The sequence below is a fragment of the Pholcus phalangioides genome, unplaced genomic scaffold (assembly GCF_987345545.1).
Source record: "Pholcus phalangioides strain wild (caught in Gottingen) unplaced genomic scaffold, Ppha-v1.0 ptg000019l_1, whole genome shotgun sequence".
Classification (NCBI taxonomy): Eukaryota; Metazoa; Arthropoda; class Arachnida; order Araneae; family Pholcidae; genus Pholcus; species Pholcus phalangioides.
Window position 1 is genome coordinate 8,080,418 of NW_028301612.1, and position 18,842 is coordinate 8,099,259.

The 18,842-nt window shown below is 41.4% G+C and overlaps 1 protein-coding gene across 1 annotated transcript in view; it reads right to left on the reverse strand.

Moving 5' to 3' along the window:
- Window positions 1-717: 717 nt before the first annotated feature.
- LOC149071184 (chondroitin sulfate proteoglycan 4-like) overlaps window positions 718-18,842 on the reverse strand; it is a 176,240-nt gene continuing 158,115 nt past the window's right edge. The window contains exons 2-4 of the mRNA XM_089248186.1: window positions 17,528-17,691; window positions 8,664-13,119; window positions 718-4,483 (exon numbers count right to left, since the gene is read on the reverse strand). Coding sequence (XP_089104312.1) covers window positions 1,854-4,483; window positions 8,664-13,119; window positions 17,528-17,691 — 7,250 coding nt within the window. The 3' untranslated portion in view covers window positions 718-1,853. The remainder of the gene's footprint in view (window positions 4,484-8,663; window positions 13,120-17,527; window positions 17,692-18,842) is intronic.

The window sequence follows — 18,842 nt, forward strand, 5'->3', positions numbered from 1 at the left end:
TATTCAATAAAAAAAAATTAGAAACACGCACACAATAAAATAAAATTCAGAACAAGTAAAAAAAAAAATTCAGAACCAATGTAAATTTTTATCCAATGGAAACAAATTCGGAATCACTGAAAAAAAAAAGAATTCGATTCAGAATCAATGAAAGAAATTCAGAATCAATGAAAGAAATTCAGAATCAATGAAAGAAATTCAGAATCAATGAAAGAAATTCAGAATCAATGAAAGAAATTCAGAATCAATGAAAGAAATTCAGAATCAATGAAAGAAATTCAGAATCGATGAAAGAAATTCAGAATCAATGAAAGAAATTCAGAATCAATGAAAGAAATTCAGAATCAATAAAAATTCATATTCAATGAAAGAGTAATTCCAGAATTAATGGAAATTGATATTTAATCAGAATCGATGAAAATTCATATTCAGTGAAAAAAAATTCAGGACCAATTAAAAAAAACCGCAACCAATAAAAAAACAGGATTTCATCGATGAAAAATAAAGAATTCGATTCAAAATCTATAAAAAATGAATTCGATTCAGAATCGATGAAAATTATCAATGGAAAAAGTTCAGAGAATCAATGAAAAAAATGTTCTGAATCAATGAAAAAAATGTTCTGAATCAATGAAAAAAATGTTCTGAATCAATGAAAAAAATGTTCTGAATCAATGAAAAAAATGTTCTGAATCAATGAAAAAAATGTTCTGAATCAATGAAAATTGATTTTCAATAAAAATAAACCCATCAGAATCTCTGTCAATGAAAAAATGTTCCAAAAACGATGAGAAAAAATCAGAATCAGTTAAAAAATACCAGTTACATACAATAAAAATTAATTCCAGAATAAATGAAAATCCATATTCAATGGAAAAAAATGATCTCATAAGAATAAAAATTAAATAATATAGGGACCTCGGGTTCGCATGTTAAGACGCCACTGTTTGAAACTACACACCGCAGAATGAATTGTTGTCCCACGAGCTTCGTGAACTTTTTTTTTTGGGCCCACAACGTCTAAAAGGTGGAAGACCCCGGTTGATTTTTTTTTTACTCAGTCCTATGAATGACGTGACTTGAAAAAGTTTGGTATTTTGATTGTAAGTTAATAAAATTGGTAGGTGCTTTTCCGCTGTTAAAACCAAAGACGCGAGTCTAAGAATTTTGGCTACAATGTAGAAAATTCTCGGTTATCAAGAAATCATGTCCATTGGTTGAGAGCGGGGGGGGGGGGGAGAACGACAAGCGATGCCATGTTGCTCACATGACCAATTTAATAGGACAGATAAAGGCAATAAGCTGATAATGGACTAGAATACACACACACGCACAGATTCGTACGCAGGGATGTTCACAGGAGGTCCGTGCTCTTCCAATAATTACCATTCGTTTTCCTCTATCTATCAATTTATTTTGATTTAAAATGCTATTTATGAAGGTTCGTAACTGAACTGTGTATCCTTGTACCCTCTCTAAAATGTGCACCACAACATAGGTAGGTCCTGCTTACGCACACAAACTCCACGTACATAGGTAACTCCACGGTGATATTCAAGATTTTGACAATTTTCTTCTAAATGGGGTTTATGTTCATTTACAGCTTAAAAAAGAGCACTTAATGGCAATCAATAAATGCATTTCGAACGTGACAGTTTATGGAAGCGACATGAGTTCGTACTTAGTCTTATTTTGGGGGATAAGATGACGCCATAATTCCCGCTATGGATACATCACGTACCCTTTTCGAATGGAAGAACTATGTGCGGACCACGACACGTGTTTCCTCTGGAAGAAGCAGATCAACTGCCAATTTGAAAATCCTATAATTGAGTTTCTAGTTCGATTGTGCGTCATACCCAGTACTGGTTTTTACGCAGTACCGGGTTCACGGGTGGTCCGTACCTTAGTTCTGAGCTGTCGTAGTTGCTCCAGTCCTCGCCGTCGCACCTGTCCCTGAGGAAGTACGGTGCCTTGAGCGTCGTCTCGTTGTGATCGCCGGGCTCGCCGTCGTGCGACAGTGGCGTAACCTTGCACGTGGGAACGGACGACATGCTTACTTCCGTCCACTCGCCGTTCTCCAGGATGTACGGCGGGGGAGGTAGAGCGGGGTCCGAGTCGTCGTAACACTTCCTGCTGGCGGTGTTGTTGTTCCTAAGTGTCCTGGCCCTCGCTCCGCCACCGCTAATGTTCCCCATGCAACCAGTCCTGCTGCTGGTGCTGGAAGGGGACGTTGGCGGTGGTGGCGGCGGCGGTATTTCTTCTGAGAATGACAGGCTGCCGTTGGACGGAAGGTGGTCGGAGACGTCCAGGTCCGACTGGGTCGTATGCGATCCCTGAATCTTTCTATCTTTGGAACAAAGCGTGGTCCCGTGCAGGCCAGACGACTTCTTAGCTTTACGACGGACCGCTCGGCACTTTATTGCGATGACTATCAATATACTGACCAGCACCACTCCGACTACTATGCCGATGATCATCATGTAGTCGTTACCGATTATGCTCGGTTGAAACGTACCGGGATCTGGTGTTCCGGGGGCATCCGTCACGGGTAGATCAGGAGCTATTGGTGCAGGTGGAACTTTAATCGGGAAGCGTTCCGTTACCGCGGAAGCTGTGCCATTGTTGACATGCGATTCTGGGATGAGATTGATGACAAAGGAGCCGATCGCTGGTTGGACTCTCGGGGCTGTCAGCAGGTACGAGAACTCATCGGTGATTGGCTTGTCAAGATTTATATCCGGTACGTCATATACAATGACTTTGCGTATAACCTCGTCGTGAGTGAACACAAAAGTAGTAGGAACCTCGCGTTTTGTGACAGATTCGTTTATCTTGATCAAGGATCCGTACTCGGGGTACTTTATGACCGTGTAGACGGGATTCCCACCCGTGATGGTAGCCAGTTTGCTCGCGTTGAGTACGTCCAGGCTAATAAATGCGTGACTGGAAATGCTTAGGTTCAGAGGTTTCTGATAGATCAGAGGTACCACTGATATGTTAACTCTCTGATCAGTGATAACGTTCTCAGAATTGAATATCGTGACCGTGAAGGAATCTTCAGACACGCTCAGGTCGGACTGTATGTACAGAACCAGATCCCGGTCGATGTGCTTCTGACTGAACTGCGATGCCTTGGCGTCTCTTAGAAAAATATGGCCGTAGGATGGCGGGCTTGTTATGTTGTAATATATTTCTTCGTTGTTTCCGTTTGTATAGGCACCGAGGTGGTTTCGGTTCAGGAAGACTGCCGTGGAACCCTGCTGGAGTTCTATCACAGTGTTGTTGACCAGTTTCAGAGTCAGAGGAGCGACTATTATGTTCAGAACTGCGTAGTCCGATTTGTGCTTGCCGTCACTGACTTTGAAGTGGAACGAGGTCTTGTTTTCTCTGGAGCCGTCGTGAACGAATTCGATCATGTTGTTGTTGATGTCTTCTTGAGTGAAGTTTGTTACGGGGTTGCTCGAGTTACTACTGTAGACTATCTTGCCGGTATGCGGCGATATCATCACTTCGTATACCACGTCTTCGGGAGTATCATCCGCGTCTGATACGCTCAAATCTTTTGCACTTATCAGGGCCGATTGTCCTTGGACCACGTACAACACCGACGTTTTCGTTAGCACTTTTAACGGGTTGTCATTCACTGGTGTGACAGCGACGTTCATGGTACCGTTGAAGAGCAAAACTTCCGGATTACCGTTAGCGTCGGCAATATAAAAACCCATGGTGAAGTTGTCGGAGGTCGTTTCCGAGTCATCGTGGTAGTACTTGACACGTTTCTTCCTGATGTCTTCCCTTCCAAAGGAGATGTTACGCGTGGAGGTGATGTTCACCCCGTCAACTTCGACCCAGCCGTTGAAGGGAAGCCTCTGCACGACAATTCTCAATTTCTTGGCGAATTCACTTTTCCCTTTGCCCTGCCACAGACTAAGGAGTTGCGAAAGGTCGACGTGGTCTTGACCTAGGTATGCGACCCCACCTTCCTTGAGTTCTATGGTGTGTAAGTTCACTAGAGGATCGAGATTCCCGGCACCAAAATTACCGACGTTGATCTGAACTACGAATTCGAGACCAGTGATAGGTCGTGCGTGCTGCGTTTCGATATTTAGTACGACCTTATCGGTAGCACTCAGACCTTTCATTGGCTTCGTGTGTTCGTAGAGTAGCAAATTGTTATTGACTTGGTCCTGGGTGAATTTGTTGATATGAGACAGGGAACCGTCCGTGTTTTCGATCAGCAGTCTTCCGAGCGCTGGAGCCTTCACCACGCGGAACTCGATCACCCTCGTGTAGTCGTTGTCGTTTGTGGTCGCGTAGAGGTGGTCTTTAGTGATCGATTGCTGCATGCGTGGTAGGATATTCAGCTTTTCGTTCGTTAGCACCATGATCTGAAGTACTCTCGCTGTCACTGTGAAAACGTGCGGTGAGTCGTAATTTACGCCATCGTTCACTTGGACTCGAAATCCACCAGTCTTCTCACCTGTCAATAGATATATATATATATGATCAATAATAAATTTGAAATTTTGAAACTGCATATACACAGTAGGGTATCGAAAAGGTTCGTAAGAACGCATTTTCTTTCTGTCTCATTTCTCCTACGAATGCAAGTAATTTGAGTTTTAAATGGTCCTCTTGTCAGGGTATAAAGGGGTCTTCATTCCTAGGCTTAGGTTCTCTGTGGAATCTCTTAGGCCAGAATTTTTCTCTCGTACCTCTATAATAAAAATTTTAGTAAAAGAAAATAATAATAATAATAATTTTCATCTTGTCCCCAGAGGCTGGAACACCTGCCAGAGTCCTTAATAAGGTAGGTATAGGTATAGGAAAATAAAATAGGGACACAAAATGGCATGAAAATTGCCAGTGAGGGGGGGGGGGCAAGGATAGCAGTACAAAACTGGGAATTCTAAGGAGCGGCAATCCCGACTGTGTTTTCTTCTGTTCTGCCAGGATACCTCGAGGAGTCAGGAGCAGTTATCGAGTGTAGAAGGAACGAGATCCTCTTCTGGTTTTCGTGGAGTGATGGAGAAACGGCACAAATGAAATTTTTCGGTTTCCCATGAGTTGGTGAGTCCTGGTAGAGGAACACACGAGTTCTTTTAAAACTGTGTAATGCTCCCAATGTAAATTAAAATGAGCGAGGTATCATAAATTATAGGATCTTCCTGGTGTAAAGAGTACATACCTCTTGGTTTACTCTCGATGATGAAGGTAAGCCTAACCATTCGCAGTGAAAGCTGTGGATTCTTTGTTTCCTTGGTTTCAGACTTTCCATTCATGAAACCTGGGAAAGGTGCGATGACAGCCGAGTGATTTCAGCTTTGGCAACTCTTCCGCGGAAAGAGTAAATCAGGAGATCGCACCAAGTCAAGACCTCCTAGAGTATACTTAGGTTCCTCCGCCTGAAAAGTTATCTAAGAAGTCGTGACAAGTTCCTTCCCGGTAAATCGAGTGGATTTCCCGAGTCCATTCAAATTGGATTTATGAAATTTAATGCTTCGAATATATTTTAATTTACGGACACGGTTCATTTCAGTGGGATTCACATTTCTTTATTTTTTGATGGATAATTTACTGATGGAATTTACAGTAGTTTTAAGTTTTGTTGATTTTCTTATTTTTATAATAAACGCTATCAGAGATCAATCCATTTACAGTATAGCCTCGCTTATCCAACATAAACGGGCCAGCAGAACGTCGGATAAGCGAAAATGTTGGATAATACGGATATGTTAAGAAAAAGCCTATTAAACGTCAAACTATGTCATACTTTTACACATTATGATCAAAATGGTCATGTTTCACAAGAAAACAATAGAAAAAATTAACTGGAAAAATGAACTTAGATTTACAGATTATTCTGAAGTTTAGTGCTTAAATAAGTTCAGTTCTGTTCTGATCTAAAATTTTTTTTATCGTAGTCTGCTTTTGTGATGAGTGCCGTTTACTCACTGCCAAGGGTCGCCCTTTTTACAGCGTAATTATGCCGATTCCTGTAGCTTCTTCTTGATACTCAATGTACTTCATAGTACTTTCTAGAGCCTTAATTCCGTCGTTATGTGAAATTCTGAGAGGCTCGATTATTGGTGCTTGGATCTTCTTTTTTTCGGTGGGACGTCGGATATTACAGAATATTGAGTAAACGAAGGTTAACCTTACTGCATTATTTCTGGGCAACTGATCCCATATATTGACACTAATATTATCTCTATTTGTTTCCTCTTCTGTAAAGATGGGTTGGAAAATTGAGAATAAAAATGAAAGTTTTAATGTATGCTGAATCCATGAGTCCAAACCGGTTGTAGAACCTTATACAAGGTAGATACTATCGACCGCCCAATAATTGCATACGTAATTCCTTGTGAAAAACTAATATGGAAAAGTGTTTCCAGTTTTTTGATCTGACCAATAATTATGGAGTTGTAACGCATTAAAAATTGATGACATCATTTCCGAATCCTACTAAATTCACCGAACATGCACCAATGCTACAACACTGAGCGTGATCAAGAACGCTGAAGTTGCGTAAACCAGTTTTTTTCCCCTTGTCCTTTCACTTAACAAAGAGGGAGAACAAATTCCCCCATTTTGAGAAAAAATATTGATTTTGGGAAAAAAATTTTTTTTTTTCTTCAATAGATCTCGTTTGACTGACGCTTTACAAATCTGGTGATAAATTTGCCAACCGAGTGGGGCAATTGTAACACAAAATAACAAGGTTAAAATCCCTCTACACGAAGAGAAAAATGCGCCAATCGTGAAAGAAAATATCTGGACTTGGCTTCTTATGGGGTTTGAATATTTCAGTTCATTTTCAATTAGCGACAAAAATTTTTTTCGTTGTGTGTTTGGCCAACAGCGTCTATAGCAGAAAGCCTCCGTGCGAAGCTCGTAACGTCACTGAAATAGGTCATTTCACCTGTAACCATTGGATATAGCAGGGCGTCGCATGCGATATCTTTAACTTTTTCTTGCTGTATTCACAATGGCTACAGGTGAAATGGCCTACTTCAGTGACATCACGAGCTTTGCGCGGAAACCTTCTGCTACAGATAGTGTTGGTTTGGCGCGTAATTAGAAAACTGACAAGTCACAAAATTTAAAAAACGTTATAACTCCCCTTAATTTTTGTCTGATCCTAAAATGGAAAACACTTTTTCCTATCATTTTTTATCTTTTTCGTATTCGTTTTTCACAAAGAATCACGTGTATGATTCGTACGGTGGTTGATAGTATCCAACTTGCATAATTGAAAACAAAGGAATACAACGCAACATAATTCATTTGTTCCTGATAGGGAATCAGAATAAAATTTTAAACACAGAGTGTGTATAAACCTGGTCGCATTTCAAAAAATTATTAAAAAAATCAATTAATTGGCATAAAAACGTGCGGTTCGCACTAAAATGCTCATCCGTGATTAGTGTTTTTATTTATTTATTCAATATTGCATGTTCGAGGCTTATACAAGAGGATGCGGTAGTTAAGTATGGCAAAAATGACGATTGATGTTACAAAAAAATTCAAAAATCGTTGTACAATCTACGATATTTGGTGGGAGGTTGTTCCATTCGATAATAGTTCTTGGGAAGAAACTAAATTTATGACAATCTGAAGAAGCAAAGTTGGGTTGCAATTTTCCATGATGGATGTTGGAAGCCTTGATATTGGAAAAATCCATGGATGATATTTAAAAGAAAAGTTTCTTGATTAATTAAAAGATGTTCAAATTTTTTTTCACAGATTATCTTTGCAGACTATTCGCAGAGTCACTAAGGGTTAATGTCGCCATTTATTCAGCAGAATTTTGGCGCTACAATGTGTGAGCTTGGCTTTATATTGAAATTGAATCACGGATGAACCAATGGGCCATTCAAGTATTACGTAAGCAGATTTTTAGATATTTTTGACCTCCCCCCTGTCAGCAAAAGTCAGCAAAACACTGACCCCTCCTCCCTCCCTCCCTTGTCATCAACACTTCGTCGTATCTTCAGAAAGAGTGGTTGATGACGTAGTCAACCCTCAACCTCCCCCCCCTCCTGTCATCAAAAGTCAGCAAATCTGAAACCCCCTAACCCCCCTCGATGCTGACGAAATACTTGAATGACCCTTAATCCATATAGGTGGAATATTTTTTTTCGCTAAAACATTTCTGGTGCTTAGCAGGACTGGCGTGAAATCGGGGCACGGTGATCACTATGTCGGGTTTGACAGTATTTACCACCAAAAGCCATGCCCTTAGGTGCAAGCTGAAATATTTTATCTGCAATGTGTTCTTGTTTTTAAGAACACTTTAACTAAGTAAAAAATAACAAACATCTATATATTTTCTCCGGACTATCCGACTTATTGGTAATCCGAGGTGGACTCAGTCCCGCTCAAGTCAGATGATCATGGAGGCTCTATTGATAACAATAGAAGCCACGTTAAGATATTTACCAAGACAGGGCCGTAACTAGAGGGGACAGGGGGAACAACTGACCCGACCGGCAGTTTTACGTGAGAACAAAGAACATCATTATATAATTATCGAATTTTAAAGTTGTAGGGGCGGCAAAATAATATTTACCCCGGGCGGCTGAATCATGTTTGCCCCAGCGGCAAAAATTCTAGTTACGGCCCTGACCAAGTTCGGATCTAAGAAATTACGAACTTACCTGTATGGACGAAAACAACGAAGTTCCTGTTGATCTGTTCTTGCGTGAATCCAAGTATGGGTGTCCTCGTGTCGTTAGCGAACGCCACGTAACCACTGGTCAATGAAGAAATCGCGAAAAATATGTCTTCAGGATCAGAATCCTCATCAGCTGCCTCAAGGTTGTCTCTGGTAATGGTGGTAATATCGCCTTCCCAAACATCTAGACCGGTGTTCCGTATCAGTTCCGGTGGTTCGTCGTTCACCTGTTGAACGAGGACGTGCACGGTACTCGGCGAACTCTCTTTACCTAGAGCGGTTGCCTTGGCGACTATAGTGAACCAATCCCTGAAAGTTTCAGACCCATCATGAACGTACATTATGTGACCGTTTTTCAGGTGTCCAGCAAGGAATTTGTTCAGCTTCGAGCCTGGAACATTAACGTTAGAGATAAACCCATGGCGAGGTCTTTCGACCAACAGATATTCAGTTATCCACTCTGTATAATAAGGGTTCGTCACTATGATCTCGCTGCTCTTGAGGGGTACCTCGCGTCCTTCAACCACGGATATGTTGCTGGTCTTCAGGAATATTATTTTGGACACGATGATCAGTTTGAAGCGGAGATTTTTCATGGTGCTGATTCCGTTCGTGACGTCGAACGAGAAGCTGTCATCAGTGATGTTCTTCGTGGTCTGTATGTAATGGAGAGAACGGTCGTCTATGGACTTTTGAGAGAAAGTCGTGACTGAATGCGTCTCTGGACCAAAGTTTTTTAGGTCTTTCGGATCGCCGAGTGCCAAGAACCCGTTGGACGGTGGACTGGTTACGATGTACGTTATATTCACCGGACTAATACTGACTTGAGCGATGCTCAACGACGACGAATCGACAGTCGCGATGACGTCCTCGTCGACGTGCAGGGATTTATTCTGCATTATCCGTAATGGTTCCCAATACACTTCGGGATAAATCCGGAACTCGAAGACACTTTCGACGTTGATATCTTCGAGGTAAGCCGAAAACTTCAAGTAATCCCTGAAGCTGATACTGTTATCGTTTTCGTACTCGATGTTCTCTAGGTCCAAGTCTCTTTGAGTGAATTCGGAGATAGGTTTCCCGTTGAGTAAAATGTCTCCGTATTTAGGGAAGGAAGTTATCTTATAGGTTATCTGTTCGGAATTGACGTTGAGGTTGGTGTCGATCGATAAGTTAGCTGAAGTCAGGATACCATTCTCGCCTCTCTTCACGATCAGACCGGTGTTCTTGGAGATTTTTATGTAAGGTTTAGAAGCCTGAATCTCGAGGATACCAGTAGCGAAGAACTTACCGTCCGTAATTCTCAATATGGCTTCTCCGTATGATGCACCGTCGTGTCTGAACACGAGCTTAGAATTCTCGAGATCGACTTGCGTGAATTCGGTAACTTCAGTCGTGAGGTCGTCGACGTGATACAGCTTGCCGTTAGGGAACCCCTTACAGCTGTATACGATGTCGCCTTTCTTCGAATCTATATCAGCATCGACGTACCTCAGATCCTTACCCGTAAGTTTACGCTCTCCGTCGACGACGACATGAAAGACTCTATCGATAACTCTTATAGGTGGATTGTCGTTCTTCATGATGACGTTGACGTGTACGGTCCCATAATAGACAAAGTCCACCATGCCGTCGCTACTGTCGGAGGCTATGAAATGGAAGAAATCCTTTTCGTTCTCGGAATCGTCGTGGACGTAGACGAGTCTGTTCGTGGAGACGTCTTCGGATGTGAAATAGACGATAGAGTCGCCGATTTGCTCGGTAGAGGTCGTTCCGAACTTCTGCAGACGTCCGTGTTTGGGTGGGACCGTTACGTTGAAGGATATGTTGCGAACTCCTGGGATTTCGAGGTGCAACTCGCTGGGTCCTATCGTTGCCTCACCTCCCTCCAGAACCGTGATTTTCTCATTAATGATTATCGCGTCGTTATCACCGGGAATGTGAGTGATTTTGAAATCGAACGGTTCGGATTTGGCTCCTCCGGGACACTGCACGTAGAAAGTGAAATTGTCCTGCACGACCGAGTAACTCTTTCTGTGTAGTTTGTACTTGACTCGTTTTGAGTTGATGTCGTTCTGGGAGAAGTAATCTTCTATTTCTAATTTCACATGCCGCTGGTCCGTCGCGGGAGACAAGAATTTAATGAGGTTCCCGTATATGGGTACAGACGTCACCACGTATTTTATTTGGTCGGGGGGCGTTGCTATTGGGTAAGTCTCGAACTTCAGTTCGGCCTCCGTTATGTGACCGTCCATCTTCTTTTCTAAGACCAGGGGCTTGCGGTTAACATCGCGGAGATTGATAGCGATGAAGTTGATATGGAATTGATATACGGTCGGTGCTTTGACGTCCAGACATGATATGATGAACCTAAACTCGTCTTCCGTCGGTCTTCCATTGACGTGAACGTAACGTATTTTCTGTTTTCGTAGATGTCTCTGAGTGAAGTGGTTCACGTTGTGCCATTTGCCATTCGTCCGAAGTCTCTGTACGTTCCCGTACTGTGGCGGAGTCGTTATGTCGTAACGTATGTCCAGGTCTTGGTCTGGAGAATTATCCGTGAAAGTCAGATTTTCGGAAGTTATCAACGCATAGGAGTTGTAGGGCAGAGTGACACCGGTGTTATTCACCAAAGATATCGTCAAGTCGAACGTTGAGATCTTGATGAAACCCGTTTGGCTAGTGTCCTTTGAATCTGAGACACGTAGAGCAAGACGTCCACCACTCGATCCCCTGTGAGCATAAGTAATCAGGCCATTGTCGATGTCCTCCTGAGTGAAAGTGGATACAGGCTTCCCAGGGTTGTTGGCGTTTTCTACGAAACCTTCATTTTCACCTGTTCCGTGAGGAAGGACAGTATACACTAGTTCTGATGGCGAATTGTCTGGGTCTTCAGCTTCCAGTAGATCTCTCGTAAGTGGTTTCTTAGTGTATTTGGCCAATCTCAAAGTCTTGCCCGGTGGCAGTTTCAGTTTCGGTGGGTCATTGACTGGGATCACTTGTATATGAAACACGAAGCGGTGCCGCTTCTCCAGATAATCCGGCAGTCGGAAATTGCTAGCCCTGAATTCCAGTTCGAAAGTGACCGAGTCCGCCAGGCTCTCGGACCCATCGTGTGAGTACCTAACTTTATCTGTATTGATATCCATCAAAGTGAAAATGTTATCCGCTATACTCCTCCACAATTCTATCTCTAAGGTGCCATGGGTAGGAGCCTCGATGATGTGGAATAGAACGCTAGACTCTCTCAGGCCATATTTCTGGTAGTCCAGGACAACTTTGATGTTGTCTCTGGTTATCAGCTCGCTGCCGCCTTCGGATATTTCTAGCGGGTGCAATGCTAGAACTTCTAGGTCTATGGGTAATGAGGACTTCGTGTAAAGTTTGTAGCCAGATGTGAAATTCGTTCTGACACATACTTCGTATTCACACATGCAGCGAAAGTTGTCCACTCCGTCCTGGTAGCACTCGGATTCTGAAATGCATGGGTTCTGAAGGCAAGGATATTCCCATAGACAGTCCGGCTGTATATTGTGCGTTATTTCGGCCTCTCGAAGACCTAAAAGCTCGTTATTGACCTTCAGATCCTTCAAACAGCCTTTGACCGACGATTCTACTCCTTCGGATAATATCGATTGCAAGCCACTCTGTAAAGCTCTGGACTGCTGGTTCAAGGCGATACCTCCAACGAAGAAATGTCCCGACAAGTCAAAGAATCTGCTGTCTCCGAGTCCCGGTCTGAGATTTTTGACCTGCCCATCGACATCTATCTCCATGAACGACGGGTTGAACTGTGTCTCCACGTGATGCCACAGTCCGTCGCTGATGAGCACGTCCGACTGGAGCACGACTACGCCGTTGCCTTCATTGACGGACATCGACAGCTTCCCTTGAAGTATCTCTAACGAGATGAAATCGGTTTTCGAAGGCACTCCGGCGTTGTAGAAGAGGACCGCGGTTTGTATCTGAGTTTTGAGGTCGAAAGACACGGTGCCGCCGCTCCTCGAGTTCCAAGTCGGGAAGGCGACGTACGAGCCTCTCTCCATGAAACTTATCGGTTGGTCCGAGGCGGCTTCGAACTCATCGCTGCAGTCCCACGTGACCAGGAAGACATTCCTCGCGTCCGTAGATTCCGCGGCGATTTTGAGCACGTCGTAATCGTTGAATATGATGTCGTCGATGCAACCGCGGAAATTCGGTATGTTCCCGAGGAAGAGTTCGCTGAAGTCTCCGAGCCCGCCAACAAAGATTCCATATTTTATGTTGAGTTCAAGGAAACGGCCCGGTATGTCGAGATAAGTAGTGTGTAAATTGTCTACAGTCAATACCAAGTCAGCTTCTGTCCTGTGCAGTTCAACATCGTGCCACAACATATCGTCCAATCGCACTCCAGGTGAAGAGTTGAGCGTCGCTTCGCCTGCTCCAAGGTTGATGCGGATCTAGAGAAAGTGAAAAAATAAATTGATAATTCATTATAATTTCTCAGTATCTGTAATGCAAGCATCTTTGACGAACCTTAATAAAAACAATGAAGTAATTCGAATGCATTTTCGTCTTCTAAATAATCCACGAAGACTCAAATAATAAATACAATATTTCTTTTGGGATTGTAAGATTTTTCGAATTTGTATATAATAGCGTTTCGCAACCAATCCGCGGAGATGGTACAGGTTGTCTACTATGTACTTAAAGGTACATGCACGTCGCTCGCGTACACATTTTTCTAACGAATTAGTACATACCAGAATGTGTGTTCTGAATGTTCTTGTTTTCGCTGTTAATTAGAACTAAAATGACCTTACAAGTAATTTTCATGTGATAGCTTTATTTATTATGATCATCATATCAATACTTTTGTTTTCATTAGTTAGCAGTTTTTTCTTCTAATTCTAATTTTCATCAAAATTTGTTTTGTTTATTTAATAGCATTTTTTCATATTTGGGTATTTTTTCTCTTAGCTTTTTATGCAAGTAATATTCATTTTTTGTGATTTTAAGTGATTTATTAATAATGATCTGAATTTTTTTTCTTAAAAATGATTCAATTAAACGATTCGAGTTTTTAGTAATTTATCGATAATGTGGTTCAAAATTTTTTTCTACAAAACAAGGCAATAATAATGATTTTTCTCCTCAAAAATGATTAATTAGTAATGGTTAAATTTTTTGCTCGAAACGGATTTATTAATAACGATTGGATTTTTCCCCAAAAAATGACATGGGGCCATTCAAGTATTACGTAAGCATATTTGCAGCCATTTTTGATCCCTCCCCTTGTCAGCAAAAGTCAGAGAAACACTGACCTCCTCCCTCTCCCCTGTCAGCAAAATTTCGTCAGCAGCTTAGAATATTTCATATCTTTAAAAAGGGTTGGTTGATGACGTAAGCAACCTTCAAACCCCCCTCCTCCCCTTGTCATCCAAAGTCAGCAAATCCGAAACCCCCTTCCCCCCTCGATGCTCACGTAATACTTGAATGACCCCATATCATCAATGATTTGATTTTTTTCCCTGAGAAAACATCTATTGATGAATGGTGTGATTTTAGTCAAAGTAATAATTTATTAATAATGATTTGATTGTCATGCTGGCACTTTCATTACTGGAATGGGACTTCACATTCATGACTGTGGATTTTTTCTATTTCTGCAACCATGGGGGAGATTCTATCGGTGACCACATAATTGAAGCAAAGGAATAAATCTCACAAACTGAGAACCATCGATTATAGGGTGGCCAATTCTGACACGTACCACTTTCTGCCGAAGACATGCAGTAATGACACAAGGAAGAGAACTAACAAAAATCTGTACTTCCACACAATAAACTCAAACAAAAACAAGTTTAATAACTATCACCGTTTTCTTCCTGTATCATTCTAAGTAACGTCAGTCCATGTTGGGACACCCTGTACATTCAACCGAGTTCATATAAGAAACGTTGAAAATTTTTAAGAAGCTCTAGAAATATCAAGATTGATATTCTTCGTCAAAATTTTCAATACAAGAACATAACTCAGAAGATTAAGAATCAAATTTTAGGTAAAGCTGCACATATTTATGGTAATTTGTCTCGGTTTTGTTTAACGACATGCTTACCCAAGTTTCATTTCAAGTTATTTTCCATGTTCCTAATGGTGAGGCATTTGGTTTTTCTCCACCATCAAACTGCTGAAACCTTAAGCCCATGGTGTTCGGAGGGAAAATTCTCTTGGAGTTGTAAATATGAGCGCAGAAAACGCGACGTTTGAGAGAAAAATGTTTCTCCTTTGATAGTCTACGTTAATGTCTTTCTTCGTTCTCTAATAGGCATGTTACGCAGAAAATCTCGAAACGCCATGTTTCCTTGTATATCCTCAAGGCTTTTCACTTTTTAACACCTAAGCTTAAACGCTTTTTGAACGAAGTTAAAAAAAAGCGAGAAAAAAACTATATGCATTAAAATTTCTTTAGTGAACTCGAGAGAAGCGAAAATTCTTTTCCTTCTATAAAATTTCCGACTAATTTACATGTAAATGGCTGTTTTGAGTGGTATTATGCGGTGCATTCACAGGCGCTATTAACATATTCAAATTTTCACCTCAAGAAAACAAACCATTAGGAGGTCTTAGGAACTGTGAAACCAGCAAAATACTGTCGCAAAAATGACATGGTATTTATCCCTAATATTACATATAAGTGCGATTTTTGCGATTTTTTCTCAGTTATTCGAGAAAATGATAGTTTTAAGTAGAATGTCGAAATTGTGCTGATTCGACAGCTGAGAGACTGAATTAAGTTTATATTTACTTTAGTTATTTTAGTAATTATGCTTTGGTATATATATAAAATGCTAACTGTGTAATAATTTAGTGATGTCAACTATAATTATCAGAATGAACTGAGACGGGGAAAATAATTATTATGCCTCGCTCTTCGTTTTCGGAATTTCACCGACAGAAATTTGACATCGAGATCGAGCGAAAGAATGATTGAATATTTGAGCGGGCGCCTGAACAAGTGACTGCGTCCGGGAGCTAATAAGCGAACAAGTGAGCGAGTCGGTGAGCTAGTGACTCACCACCTCAATGCTTATCCAATTTATCGCCCTCCAACTCAGATATCCGATATACCATCGCTATATCCAACCAGTGAAGTTAGGTGGGAAATGAAGGCTCCCTCTATCCGTGGTCGCCCAGGTTCGGTAGGTAAAGAACTTGTTCCTGACGATCGTGGTTCTTGACGGTAACCTTCATAGCGGAAGACGAACATCTTACCACTGCACCCTTAATACTTAATCTACTACTATTACTTAATCAAACACCAACTCTGGACGTAACGCTATATTGCAATTTACCGCTATTAATGAGATAGTTAGAAATGAACGCGCTGTCTATCGGCGGTCGTCTCAAGCTCGTTAGGGAAAATATCTTATCTGTAACCTCCCTCGGGTTCGAACCTGGGACCGTGGTGGACGAACATCTTATCACCACGCCACTCGGGCGCATCAACACTTAATCATACATCCAGTGCGTAAACATTACTCGGAGGAACCTCAGATTATTTGGTGCTGCCGGAACGTCATGTGTGCGCATATGCGTGGCCCTAACATATTTATGTTGTTAGAGTTCTGCTTTGCTTCGTGAGGTACTGGCGCTGTCACATTTCTATGATTCATTCATATTCTGAGGGGAAAACGGCAAACTTCTGAATTTTTATTTTATGTAATTATTGCATTGATGGCCCGTATGCTCTCTTCAGGGTAACTTTTCTCGAATGGGAGATTCGCATGGGCTCGCATTCACTCCTTAAAGTGCGGGGAAATCCAACTTCAACCAACCACTGCCATGTCATAAACTTGGGTTCGAACGAACCCGTAGAACAAGGGTGCTTAACCTGCTTAATCTTTGATAGAGGGCGAGCGGTTTCATTGGTTTGAAAACTGTGGCGCTGGCTACTTGAATTACCTAAAAAATGCGCTTAGAATCACTCAGTTGATCTGAAAGTGCACTGCGGGCAATTTAAGTGATTTGTACACACGTGTGTGTGCTGCGAGTCCCGTAAGTGATCTGGAAACTTGCCGCGGGCCACTCAAGTCATCTGGAGATGGACTACCAACCACTTAAATAAAGTGCAAATGCACCACAAGCCACTTGAGAGAATTGGAGATGTGCCACTGGTAGCTCAAGTGATTTATAATTGTGCTTGAGGTCATTTGAGTTATCTGGATGTGTTCAGTTAGCAGCTTAAATGATCTGGAAATATGTCGCGAGTCACTTAACTGCTTTTATAATCTTTCGTGGGCCACTTGAGTTAATTGATAGTTTGTGTCAGCCTACACATCAGATGAATCCGAGGGAAACATTTAACCCGCGGGCCATGGGTTGAGTAAGCATGCCCTAAAACATCGCAGGTTGATACGGGCGAAGGAGGGGGGGGGGGTAACTCCCACTCCCCCCCCCCCCGAGAAAAAAGAAATTGTTGGAATAAGTGAACGGGGGCATTCGTTCGCCTCTCACCCCGTCCACTTCACATATCCTCAGTGCTTTAATCCCTCCCGTTCTAGGAGCTTGTATCCGAACCTGTACCCTCGCGGTAAGAATCCCCGCTCTACCATATAGCACCACTCACTCACTTGCTAATGTGATCGATCATTAACTCTTGCTTAATCCCTCCGCTCATTACTATAGTCACCCGCTCTATCAATCTCTCACATAACAGCTCGCTCAATCATTTTATTTTCCGGTGACGAACTGCAAATTTTTTCTGCGAATGCACTTTCTGTGGATGGATTAGTTCACGAATTATTCCTTCAATAAATTTTTCTTTCAGTTAATTTTTGAGGATTATTCTCTTCCGTGAATCCTCACCTTAATTCCTCCATTTTCGAGCATGAGCAGGCAATAATCGATGGATCCAGCAGCAAGAAATAGAAGGGCGTTAGGCTTGTGCGTCTTGAACTTGAAGTAAAGGTCCGTGCGGGTTCGGGCATCTTGCAGAGGGACTTTCAAGTGACTGTCTCCATAAAATGAAGCTGTCATGAGAAGAGAATAGAAAATTACTATTAGCAAAACCAGAATATTTTTGCGATAAAGTCACTGCTTTGATAACGCTGAGTTGATTCGTAACTCTCGCGTCGAACACAGAACTACAGCGAATTAATTAATTGGATTTTCAAGATACACTCTTCTAATAGAAAAAATTAAATACTTTTCATGAACATTTTGTTCGTTTATATTTTAAAGAGACAAAAAAATCACATACACATTTTTAAAATAAATTAAAAATCACCAAACTGAGAAAAAAATTGCAGTTTATGCTAAAATGTGACTCCTATCATAATCTTGGGTCTTTTGTTTTCTGATAAATTGAAAAGTACATCTGATTCTCACTCAAAGATCACGCTGTGTTAGAAGAACCTTTACATAACATAAAATACAACACAGCAGCGCACAATTAATTAATATTTATAACAATATTTGCGTTAATAAACTCATTTCAGTATGAGCCCGTTTTCCACTCGTTCAGATATAGTGCGAGAGAGAATACATGCCCATATCGAAATGTGGTGTATTTCATGTGACGATTAACACTGCTTGTGTTGTTTTGTCTGTGTTGCGTCGAGTTTTTATTTAACAGCGTCAACTGTGACTGAAAATTGGAAAATTAGAATTATTCCTTTTCTTCCAATTTATCAAAAACAACAACAACAACAACAACAACTGGAAAGGCCGTAAGTATTTTAGTAAAAATTGTGCACTTTATCGTGTTAATGGTTGTTTTTTTATTAATTTTTAAAGTGCGTCAGAACTTTCATCAACCCTCGATTTTTAAAAAAATCTGAATTCAACAAAATTTTTACTCAATAGAGTAAAAATCTCTATTGAGAGAGCAACAGGCTTACAACGATACAATTCATTAATTAAACTTTACTCATTGTTAGAAAAATTGGCTGTAGATGGTAGCACTACACATAACAAGCATTATACAGAAACAGACGCTCCATGCTAGGTTCACAACCACATGCATGCACAGCGTCCAGAGTGGCCCACGTCTTCTTTGACGACCTGCTAAAACCTCTCCATCGAGACAGTACGGTGGGGCCATGATCTGGGTAGAAGGAGGAGGTTTTAAAAAATTGGACACGCGAGATTATCAACATACCCCGATCATCGAACATTTCCA